This window comes from Cavia porcellus, unplaced genomic scaffold (assembly GCF_034190915.1).
Source record: "Cavia porcellus strain 051 isolate PalLab524CR breed Dunkin Hartley unplaced genomic scaffold, mCavPor4.1 scaffold_10, whole genome shotgun sequence".
NCBI lineage: Eukaryota > Metazoa > Chordata > Mammalia > Rodentia > Caviidae > Cavia > Cavia porcellus.
The window spans coordinates 19139501-19152491 of NW_026947493.1; the positions used below are offsets into that span (position 1 = coordinate 19139501).

The 12991-nt window shown below is 36.4% G+C and overlaps 1 protein-coding gene across 7 annotated transcripts in view; it reads right to left on the reverse strand.

Moving 5' to 3' along the window:
* Positions 1-6422: 6422 nt before the first annotated feature.
* Nek10 (NIMA related kinase 10) overlaps positions 6423-12991 on the reverse strand; it is a 234913-nt gene continuing 228344 nt past the window's right edge. For all 7 annotated transcript variants that reach the window (XM_063257051.1, XM_063257055.1, XM_063257056.1 and 4 more), the window contains one exon: positions 6423-12679. In XM_063257051.1, coding sequence (XP_063113121.1) covers positions 12631-12679 — 49 coding nt within the window. In that variant the 3' untranslated portion in view covers positions 6423-12630. The remainder of the gene's footprint in view (positions 12680-12991) is intronic.

The following is a 12991-nucleotide window of genomic DNA, read 5'->3' on the forward strand; positions in this document are numbered from 1 at the left end:
TGGTTCAATATATACAAATCAATAAATGTAATATACCATATTAACAAAGACAAAAATTACATGATCATCTGAATAGAAGTAGAAAAAACTTTTGGAAAAAGTTCAACACTCATCCATTAAAAAATCCCTACATAAAATTGGAATGTATAGAGACTTTACCTCAACTGATAAAAGCCACCTATGACAAACCAATAGCCAACATCATACTAAATATACAAAAATTGAAAGCTTTCACTCTAAAATCAGGAACAAGATGAAGATGTCCACTATTACCACTCCTACTCTATATAGTTCTGAAAACATTAGACAACTTACAGAATGGGAAAAAAAATTGCTGGCTACTCTTTAGACAGAGGAGTAATACCTGAAATACACAAAGAACTCAAAAAACCTAAATTACCTAAAGTTAAAGATCCATTCAAGAAATAAGAAAGAGAATTCAATTGAAGAGACACTTCACAAAGGAAAAAAATACAACTCATTGATGGAAATATGAAAAAATGCTCAACATCTTTGTCCATTAGAGAAATGCAAATTAAAATAATGCTTAGATTTAATCTTCAGGAAGAACAATGATCATTATGAAATCATTAACAAATGCTAGCAAAGGTGTGATGCGTTTGGAGAACTGTGGAGCTTCCAATCCCGCGCCTCACCATCGGTGTGCAGAGGAGGGGCTGGGCGGATATGGGGCGCCTGCATCTGTCTCCCCTGCATCTGCCTCCCCGTGTGTCTGGAGGACTGTGGATATCTCAGCAAGCAGGGGAGGATCGCAGGTTCCAGAGGCCCCACGGAAGTGGTTAAGTGCTCAGCGCACTCTGCCCAAAGCCCAGACTGTTCCGGACCCTCCAGGCTTCCAGTTGCAGTGAAGCGGTAAAGTGGGTTTGAGGCCTCTGCATCCACCTCCCCATCACGGCTGCACTTGGAGAACTGTGGAGCTTCCAACAAGCAGGTGGGTGCATGCTATCCCCAGAGCCCAGCCTGTCCGGGACTCCCGCACCTCGCTATTGGTGTGCAGAGGAGGGGCTGGATGGATCTGGGGTGCCTGCATCTGCCTCCCCGTGTGTCTGTAGGACTGTGGATGTCTCAGTGGGCAGGGGAGCATCGCATGTTACAGAGGCCCCTGGCCTGTGGTGAGTGCTCAGTGAACTCTGCCCAAAGCCCAGACTGTTCAGGTCCCTCCAGGCCTCTGGGTGCAGTGAAGTGGAGAGGTGGGTTTGAGGCGTCTACCTCAGGTTCCCCATCCCGGCTGCACTGGGAGGGCTGTGCAGCTTCCAACAAGCAGGTGGGTGCACACTGTCCCTGAAGCCCAGCTTATCTGGAACTACAGAGTTCTAAACAGGCAGAAGAGGGCTACTGGTTTGGCAGGCCCAGTGGGTTGGGGTAATGGGGTGCCAGAGTCTCAGGAGCTGCAAACATAGAAGGGGATTTCCAACAGACCCTGAGGAAGCTTTCAAATAACACTTGAAACAATAGCATTCCTATATACAAACAACAGAATCACAGAGGGAAATAAGAAAAACTACACTCTTCACATTAGCAAGCAAAAAAATGAAATATTTAGGAATTACTCTTACAAAAGAAGTGAAAGAACTATACAGTGAAAATTATAATACACTGAAAAAAGAAATTGAAGATGATCTCAGAAAATGGAAAGACATCCCTTGCTCATGGATAGGAAGAACAAACATTGTGAAAATGGCCATTCTCCCAAAACTGTTATACAGATTCAATGCAATCCCAATAAAAAATACCATCAACATACCTTATAGATCTAGAGAAATCACTCCTAAAATTCATCTGGAACCAGAAGAGACCTAGAAGAGCAAAGGCAATTCTAAGCAGCAAAGGCAAGGGAGGAGGCATCACAATCCCTGACTTGAAGCAACTTTTACTACAAAGCAACAGTAGTAAAATCAACATGGTATTGGAATCAAAACAGAGCCGAAGATCTAATGGAAGAGATTAGAAGATTCAACCACAACCACAAACACACTCAACCACCTTATCTTTGATAAAGGAGCCAAGCAGATTCACTGGAAGAATGACAGTCTCTTTAATAAATGGTGCTGGAAAAACTGGCTCTCCATTTGCCGAAAACCAAAGCTAAACCCATGTCTATCACCATGTACTATCACCATGTACTAAATTAAAATCTAAATGGGTCAAAGATCTGAATATTAAAACAGAAACACTAAATCTACTGGAAGACAAATTGGGTAGAAACCTTGAAGACATAGGAGTAGGTAGAGAATTCATGAACAGGACTCAAACCGCAAGGGAAATACTTCCCAGAATCAATAACTGGGACCACTTCTTATTAAAAAGTTTCTGCATGTCAAAAGAAATCTCCAGCATAGTGAAAAGAAAACCCACAAACTGGGAAAAGATTTTAATGAACTCTCTCTCAGACAAGGGACTCTTGTCTAAAACTTATAAAGAATTAAAAAAACTCAGACCCCCATAATTCAAAGATCCAATCCAAAAATGGGCATCTGAGATGAATACACACTTTTCAGATGAAATACAAATGGCAAATAAATACATGAAAAAATGTTCATCATCATTGGTCATTAGAGAAATGCAAATTAAAACCACACTGAGATACCATCTCACTCCTGAAAGAATGGCCAGGATCAAGAAAACCAACAACAACAAATGCTGGAGAGTCTGTGGGGAAAAAGGAACCCTCCTACACTGTTGGTGGGAGTGTAGACTGGTGCAACCTTTGTGGAAGTCAATCTGGAGTTTTCTCAAAAAGCTGGGATTGGAAGTCCCATTTATTCCAGCTATTCCACTTCTTGGCATATTCCCAGAAGAACTGAAAGCATCATACCACAGTGATATATGTGCACCTATGTTTATAGCAGCGCAATTTGTAATCGCCAGATCTTGGAAACAACCCAAGTGTCCACCAACTGAGGAATGGATAAGAAAGTTGTGGTATTTCTATACAGTGGAGTATTATTCAGCTATAAAGAAGGATCACATTGAGATATTTATCAATAAATAGGTGCAGCTTGAGACCATACTCATATGTGAAATAAATCAATCTTGCATGTGTGAATATCAAATAGTTTCCCTAATGTAAGTAATGATTTAAATATATAAAAATATGTGGTAATCATGATTCCCCATTATGTGGCCTTGAAGCCTTATAAATTTTTCACTTATTGATTGGAAAGGCTTTATTCTGGGCTCCTTGAAGCCTTATAAAGTTTTCATTTATTGATTGGAAAGGCTTTATTCTGGGCTTCTTGATATGGAAATATTTGAAGGTATAGTATATGAAGTTTTATTCAAATATTTCAAGGAAAAAGACAGACACTATGGTAACTACTATTAAGTCGGGTTATTTGGTAGTGAAGCACTCGATGGCTGAAACAGTCATGCTTTGACATGTATTGTTATATTGTTATGTCCTGTTTTATCTCAACCTCTCCCTTATTCATTAAAACAAAAATTATTTAGTTTTTTTTATGTTTTTTAATTAAGGGGAAAAATTAGTAGGATATATAATAGTAACTTTTTCTGATTTTCTATTAACTTGCTTTGAAGTCCTGTAATACTCCCATTATCTTGTTTTAACTGATTAGACTGTGTTCCATTCTGTTGGATAGTATCAAGTTTGAGGGTATAGGCAACTACTTTGAAGGCAATAAGATTCACTAAGATGCCCATTCTGATTTGAATATTGTCAAATGCAGTTCACATTTGGAATTCCTGTAATATTTACAATGTTTAAGTTTTATTGATCTTGTTCTCTACTGTTTTGTTCAACTTTGTATCTAATGAGATAGACAATTCTTTTTAAGGAAACAAGAGACATTGTTGATAACCATTGTTGATAACCTTGTACTCTGTTTTACATCATGTGCTATGTCTATCCTTGGTTTTGACTGACAGCTTTGTTTTGCCATATTTGACTTTATTCTCTCCCTCCCCCCCAAAAAGTGATAAGAACTAAGGAGTAATAAAACCCAAAATGTGTAAATTTTGTTGTAAAAAAGAGAGGGAAAAGTGCTCTAGAGGATAGAACAGCAAGTGTGTTTAGGGGTGTTAAATAGCTGACCACATTAATGTTTTTGGTTGGATCATTGAACACAACTGTTTGCAGTCTCACTGTTTGAGTGTCCACTTTGTATGCTTTGATACTGTGACTCGAGCAACTATCTCTAAGATGATAATATGTAATCTATTAGCTGGTGATTTCTTACTGTTCTTTATTTGTAGCTCTGTATTACTTGTACCCTTACACCGCTTTGTTTTGTTTTTGTTTTTTCTCTTTTTCCTTTTAAAAAAAATAAAATTGGGAAGGAACTGGAGGAAGGAAAGGGGAGGGAAAAGGAGGGGAAATGAGATTTAAAAAATTTAACAAGCTGTAGTATGTATATGTAACTATTCACCAAGGTGATTGTGAACTGCATGAAAAACATGCACTAATAAAAGTTAAAAGAAATAAAAACTGTATGCACACATAATTCATGACATTTTAACCTTTACATCTGTATTATAGAGGAAGATTTATGTAAAAATTAAAGTGAATATGAAATTACATGCTCATTTTGAGAAGGACAGAATCTTTAAATTTGGAAGACATTTTCCTGTATTCATGGCTTACGAGATCTTTTGTAAGATTGCAGTTTGTAGCTATATCATCCTGCAGTCTATAACTCACTTCTTTAACTCCTATTTTCTGCCATATAAACATAATTAATGAGGATAATCAATTTGTTCCCATTTGATAAAGGACTGAAATAATAACAGCAGATTATACCATGGGGATTTTAATAATCTGAAGGATGTTTATTGTGATGCATTGAAACTCCCCTGGCTTCTGGAGGACGAATAACTTCCGTTCCTGCTTCTCCTGCCAGTGGCTGAAGAACATTTGTCTATCAGCTGGGTTAAGCATGTCTTTCAAATACCCTACTGGGGACACCTAACCTGAGCCTAGGATGGAAAATGCCAGTGTTCCAAATACAGGTCCCACATCCTCAGACCATTTTTGTGAATCTGCCTGACATAATGCTTTTGCCAGAGGCTCTCAGGTAGAGTCTAGGTCTGGGCTGTGGTAATGTGATATTGAAGTTGGTATTGCACAGCCACAATTTTTCAAGTCTCCCTGTAGTTGTGCTTTTTAATATTTCAGTCTGGGGCAGACATACCTCACAGTGACCTCCATGAACTATGCCCCTGTATAAGCCCCACTCCTAGAATATGAATTACACCTGTGACTTGCTTATCACCACTTGTTATAGATTATATATTCCTTTGCTCTCCTGCCCCCAGGCCTCATGTAATTATGGATGCAGCTAAATCTAGCATTCATGATTGGTTCCCTGTCCAGTGCTGGCATTGGTGATGTGAGTGTTCCACCCACCCAGGGGGTAGAGCTGATATACAGAGGAACAGCGGTAAAAAGGTGGGTCTTTCTCTCTTGCCAGGTTAGATCTTGCTGTTTGCTGTGGCTCGCCATGCCACCCTGCCACCTGCAGCCACCTCAATCTGGACTGAAATCACCAATCTAAATTTGGGCATAGGGTATTTTGTCTCAGCAAAGAATAAAAAGTAACTAAGACACCACCAGCATATAGTGAAGGATGGAGTATGAGATCCTCTTGGCAGAATGAGGAGATTCTGCTGAGGAAACCGAGGCAGTGAGCTGTCCAGATATGAGCTGTCTATGGACAGAGCAATGTGGCAAGGGACTGTAGATGGCACCTAGTTGCTCAGTCCTGTGAACACAAGCTTGAAAGACATTTGAACACTGAAGCAAGGACCCAGCTCAAAGTGTTAATTTCAGCCTGTAAAATCTAAGTTGTGTCCAAACTTCCAACTTAGAAATCATGAAAATATACATTTCAAAGTGCATAGTTTACAAAAATTTGCTGCAGAACATAGAAAGCTGATACATTTAACTACAGGAATTTTGAACTTGACCGTGCCATCTGTTTTAGGCCAATGGCGTGGGGAAAATCTGACATAAGCTGTGGCTTGACAAAATAGTTCATTCTTTCTTTCAGTCCTTCCTACTGCCATGAAAATGCATCTGGGTAGGTTCCTGCAGAAATGGTGAGACACCTGAAGGAGAGATGTAAGAACATTTGCTGGCTCTGGGTCCATCCTAGACCATTCAGACACTGGCCAACATGCCTGCTGACCACAGACACAAAACAAAGCCTGCCAGGAAATAGCAGGGCTCTGTGCAGACCAGCAAAATACCTAAGAAACAATAAATGGTTAGCATCATAAATAACCATGTTTTAAGGTGCTTTGTTATGTGACATTTGTAGCAATAGATAATTATAACAGGAATCTACCAATTAAAGCTGAGAGAGTTTATGTGCATTCATGATTGTCTGTTTGGATTTTTTTTTTAAATCAAAAGACTTAAAAACATAAAAGAAGAGACGGGTGGCTAGTGAGAGGAGAGAAAAGATCATTGATAGAAGATAAATCATTTTTCCTGTAACTTTAAAATACATTTTTAAATTTTCTTTAACATTTTACACAGAATCTTTAAACAATAGCAAAAGTAATGGTTGTGTACATGTCTTATGTAAGTTCATTACAGAAGCATTTCTTTTTTCTTCTTTTTCAGGCCATGGTCATTGTCCAATCTGGCTGTGCTTATGAAGGAATATTTTTGGAGGTTTGAGAACAAAACACACATGCAAAAGAGTAGATTATCCCCATATATACCTTTCATATTATATACCCCCACAGAACGACAAACGTCCTTCAGACAACAGACATACTCCTGTAGGAAGTCTATTCTCTGGGGAGAAATGGGGCTGGGTGGCTGGAGGAAGGGGAATCCAGCGTGGGAGTTGCTGAAACAAAAAATAAAATATGCTGTTTTATCCATCCAAAGTACTTTTGGATTCTGTAGGTACTAGCTTTCACCTTGGACATAGGCAGTCCAGCAGATAGAATCTCTGGGTGACTTCAGATTGGAGACACTGCTTTCTCCCAAAGGACAGCACCTTTCTTTTTGATCCTCACAAACTCACCTGTGGGAGTAATGTGATACAGGTAGCAACATAATTCAGTTTTGATCCACTAAATGTCAGTAAAAAAAATTCACTCAAAAGATTTTTCTTTTATGTGATTTTCATCTCCCAGTTTGGAAGAGTAAACTGATAGACTTTGTCCACAGCCTACTCATTGGTTGGTTTCCTTGCAGACAACTAAAATATCGTGTAGTAATTTTTGTTTTTGTTGTTTTTCTAATCAAGCTAAATGCAGGCATATCCAAGAGGTCTGCATTTAGCTATTTATTTTCCATGCATATTTCTTTAAAAAATTCCATCATCAGATAGAATGACTCTGGGGATATGGTTGAAAGATGAGGAAGAAAACATAGATCCCAGGGGCAGAGTAACATCACTTATTGACAGATAAAACTGCTCCTTTCAGGTTGAGTGTATAGCTTAGTTAATACGACAGGTGCTTAGCATTCGCCAAGCCATGAGTTCAATACCCAGAATCAGAAAAAAACAAAAATTTCTTTGAAGAATATAATGCCTTTAGAATACTCCATGGGACCCTGCCTTACAGATTCTGCCAAAATATTCTTTGAGCATCTTTCAGGGCCTTCTGCTGCTGTCTCGCGTGGTCTCCTTCTTATAATGGTATCCAGTTAACAATCCAGTAAAGAAAAACTGCCCAGTGGGAAAGGATCTGGTCAGCTGCTTCCAGGAAATTTAGCAACATGCATCACTCACATTTCTGGAGTTTCATAAAAGCTTCACCTTGCCACACTACTCAGGTGAACAGCTTGTTGGCCTAATCACTACCTTCTATTTGTCCTCCAACTTTTAAAGCAGATTTGATTCAAGAATTTTCCCACTTTCATAGAAGATCTATCTTCCATCTTTAATAAGTTGAGATTCCCCTTCTGGGTACTTATATCTATTCACCCCTAATCCAGCCTCATTTCCTCCAAAATTCCCTGAAGTATGAAGTAAACATAGTAACCAAGGGGGTCGATTCAGGTTTCAGCTGAAATTCAATAGCTATTTAACAAACAAGATTCTTTTTCAGAATCTAGACCTGAAATGTATGCCTAAATTATAGTTTAAAAAGATCATCCTATAAGTAACTTTCACAATCTGATTTAAAAGTACGAAGGAACTTAAAAGTATTTATTCATTTTGGTTTGAAAAATTTGTTACAAATTTTTCTCTACTTTTTGGATGGAAAAATTCTCTACATGTTTTTCATATGTAAGCTCACCCTATCAATTCCAAGAGTCTAAACAGGTTTGTTGATTATCTGTCAAATGGCAATTAGCCATAATTTTCCATAAAGATAAAACTCCTAACTGGAGAAAAGATTTACATTTAATTTAGATTTTATATATATATACACACATATATATATATATATATATGTGTGTGTATATATATTTGTTATAACAGTTTTATTAATTCTAAATTCAGTAGCTGGTTACAATGCAAAGAAAGCTTTAAAACACAAAGAGAGATAAAAAGAACAACTTCTTGCTTTTAGATGAGTAGTCATATTTTCAATTAAAAGTTCTTCCATCTACAGTTAGGATAAAATAATGAACTATATTAAAATTTTATGTTATTAATCAAATGCTGCATACTTATAGTAAAAACTTGAGCACACCCTTCAGAAGAATCCCACTATGACTTTAGCTGTGTCATCTTCAGCTTTAAAAATAACTACTGTCAATCAAACAATGACACTCTTTTATTTTTTGCTTTTTTTTCTCTAAATAAATTTTAAAAACCAAGAAATAAAAGAGAGAACCATTTTCAAAAAAAAAATCCTACTGTCTACAGATCCAAGGAACTGATAAATTAGCAGTATCCATCAATCACTTATAAAAATCATGAGCTCTTTCTTGTCCCTACTGCAAAACTTGAAATAATATCATAGGAGGACTATAATTTATCACAACAGTCATATTTATAATCTGCAATTACTATAATGATACATAAAAGAATTGTTTTATCAGAAGTTGTTTCCCTGAGACATTTGTGTCTGCTGATCAATATGAAAAAGGCACTGAGGGGTAAGTGTAAGTTAGCAGCACATTTCAACTGAAAAATAATCCACCCAAAACTATGTCACTTTCTCCAAAGAATAAGTAACACAATGAGACATATCATATAGGTGCATATAAGATATGGTTGTTGTCACATTCAGTCACTGAGCATGAAGAATTTTAGTTTTGGACAGTTCTAGGAAACAGGAAGATGCCCTTGCTTAGGAGACATTCATAGCTCTGTCTCTAAGGTGCTGAGAAGCTGTTTTAGTCCACATTGCTTTACACTGCCTCTCCTGTTAAGATTGTGCTTGAATATTGCAATTTTTTTTAAAAAAAGGTAAAAGGCAAACAATAAAAGTTGCTTCAGAAGAACTTTTTTGCTTTTTTCCTGTCTCCCTTTAGAAAGAAGCTAAAGTCATTTCTAAAGGAATCCATCATATTTACTGTGCATAGTGCCTCACTACTGCAAAAAGAGAGATAGGGAGAGAGAGACAGAGAGACAGAGACAGAGAGACAGAAAGAGAGAGAGATGCATTTTGCAACTCAGCAAATCAAAAAGAGGAATGTAGGTTGTGTGCACATTAATACTGACAGAATTGACTAACCAATATTATTGCCTTCACACATATTAAGTATGTTTTGATTAACTGATGATACTGTTGAAATTGCTCATAATCAGCCAGTCTTTGCTTTTGCATTTAATGAGTCATAGATGGCTCCTGTAGAAGAGCGTAACTCTTCATCAGTTATATAATTTGAGCAAAATTCACAACAGTGTTTTTAAATTATGTTCCGCTTTAGAACGCCAGAACGCAGCAGGCACATTGCCCACGGACACACAAACACCCACATTAAAAATAAGCGACATTTCTCTAGGGTTCTGAAATTTATCCACAGGTAGTAGACCCAAGTGTCCATGTTACTGTTCCCAAAATCTGCACTTAAAAACTACATATCTAAAACAAGACAAAGTTAAAAACCAGAACGTAAATACCCCAGGCTGCAGTCACTTTCCTGAGAATGGAACATTTTGCTTTTAAAAAGCAAATCACAGTTTCACGTACAGACAATCAGATAGAGATGGTGGATTAAATCATAATTAGCTGAAGCATTTGTGTATCACAAGTTATTTGAAAAGAGTAATTCAAATTCTATTCCCTACAAATATTTGGTCACTGGGAATTAAATGGATTCAATGAATTCACAGGGATGTCATCCCACAACAAATCATTAAAAATTATAAGAGAGGAAGAGAAAAAAATTCAACACAATCAAGAAAAGATAATGAGGCCGATTAAGTTTAAGTGACAACTTCTTTGCTCTGAAGACGTTTTGTCAGGTGGATAAAAACAAAATAGCCATTTTTGTTTATTACTGTGAGGGGATGTGCTGTTTGTCTGAAGGTTAAAACCTAACAGCTTTAAAAAAGCTGACTTGACTGTTGTGTCTCCCTGTGGGAAATTGTTCCCTACCTACTGCCTAACTTTTTCTTAGGGACATTCTCCTGTAGTGTGAGGAAGTGGAGTCAGTGACTGTGATAGTCTGAGGGAGAACTCAGAGCACTTTCATTAGTTTAGCCAAACATTACATTTATCATCATGGTTGATGGGGCTAAAGCTGTTGTTGAAAAGGACATTCTTTTGCTTATTTTTGTTAACTCTTATTGGCTTCTAGCAAAATAAATGCCATTTCCCTATCTTTAAAGAGTTAATAATATTTTGCTCCCTTTTTGGTTAATAAGGTCAAATGTACACATTTTTAAATACCTCAAATAAGTCATTGGTTACTTCTCACCAAGGTAAAACTTCTAAATATTATTCTTTTTTAGATGTTGTTTACTATAAATGACCATTTAAGAAAAAACCCTGGATTATTCAAACTTTCAACCCATAGCTTAGTTTATTCCAAGTATGGGCTTAGAATAAATTCTAAATAAATTAATAAATCTATCACAATTAGAATCTGTGGCTCTAAAGCCTGTGCCTCTTGCAAGAGGAGGAAATGTTATTTCCACACTTGAAAAAATGCAAAGAATGCCAGTACAGGTTCAAATTAAGTTGGTGTAGAAATAAAATTTTGCCTGAGTAAATTTAGTAATAATTGCTTATATGGTTGAAATTGGCTTGAAATTCAAGCTGAATATTTTCATTACTATATCTGTATCTACAATTTAAGATTAGTATGTTTTAATGTTTAATTTGGCTTAAAGACAAAGAAAGATTCATTGGCAACCTCCAAAGGCATCAGTGCATGATTAAAGGGGATTCGAATATCACTGAAATATTAAACACACTAACTTTAAAAATGGTATACATTCACATTGCATACTAAACAGAAAGGATAAATTATTTAACCACTGTACATATATTAAAATTCATTAAATCATGCTAAAATATTTAGATGTAACTAAAGATACAGAACACAGTGATTATAATTCCTGCTGTCAGATTACAAATTATATAGAATAAGTTGTTCTTTAAGTAGGTACAAATAAATGAAGTTTGCTTTGGCAATGAGGACATTTCTTTACATTACACTAGAGTTATAATAAGCCAGTTGAAGAGAAGCGTAGGCCAATCAAAAACTAGTAAATTCTCTTCATAAATGCTTCCTGCTTAGCAAGAGGGACACTGTGTGGCTTTCCGAGTTCTCTTTCTTTGGGCTGCCTCAATGAGTAAAGAAGGAATTTCTATTTTATTATATAACTTATTTTCATCTCACATTCTCAAACAATAAATATTAATTTAAAATGCAGGAAATTTTAGTAGTAAGGAATAATGACTTAGAATAAGGAAAAATGTCTCTCTCATAGATTTTGTGAACTCTTTGAAGTGCTCTACAAATACTATAAAGTTTGATTAGCAGCAAAGCATTAATCTAATCAAAACCTCTCTCCCCCATATATACATATATACATACTATACATAAGTCTATGCTATGAATCTAAGTTAAATCTGACAATTAAGTTATTCCCAGATGCTGTGCAAGGTTATAAATACTGTCTACATTGTATCATGGTTCAAGACCACTAGCACCTAAGCGGTTAAGAGAACCAATCTTTTCTTTAAAACAAACAAACAAACAAACAAGCCACATTTAAAAAAATCTTTTAAGATAAAAATTGAGGTGATAGTGAATCTTCCAATATATCATCGTGTCTTGTAATTCTCTTTATCTAAAACTATTTTATATACATGAAAGTTTAGATGTCTTTCAACATTGTTTAGCAATTCTGAGTATAAAATGTTTCTTTGAAAAATATAACAAGTCTTTTTTTTTCTTTTTAACTTGGAGGAAAGTTCTTTGTGTATGATCTCCCCATCTACACACAAACAGATGCATTTTGCAGCATTTTCTCCCAGTAATACATTGACAGCCCGGTCACCTTGTATATAATGACTGCCGGAAAGGAAATCTCTAGAACTATAGCTGTCATATACACCTGCAGAGGGCCTCCTGAAAAGAGGTCTGCAGGCTCCATTGTATTTTGGTCTTTTCTCTTCCATCCTCTTCTATCAACGTTCAGTCCTTGGACATCTTGGAGCAGTGAATGAGATCAGAATTTGAACTTCACCATGAAAACCAAGTGCATTCAAAATGTATTTTCATCTTTTGGTTGGGTGATTCTTGGTCCCCCATGGATAGGAGTGATATCTAGAAGATTGAGAAATGGAAAGAGTTCTAAATAGTCACAAATATTATTATTTGCACATTCAGTTTCAAAAGCAGTGACTCAGGTACATAAGCAAATAACAGTGAATAAAAAGTGATTCTCTTCATTAGTATGAAAACATTTCTAGGAAGCTATCTTTTTCAGAAATCCAGCACTAACAGAGTTTCTTTCAAACTATAAACTGTAAGAATTGATTATCTTTTATAATATAAAATAAACTACCATATATGATGTGTGTGTGTGTGTGTGTGTGTGTGTGTGATTTTTTTTAAGACAGGGTCTTGCTATATAGT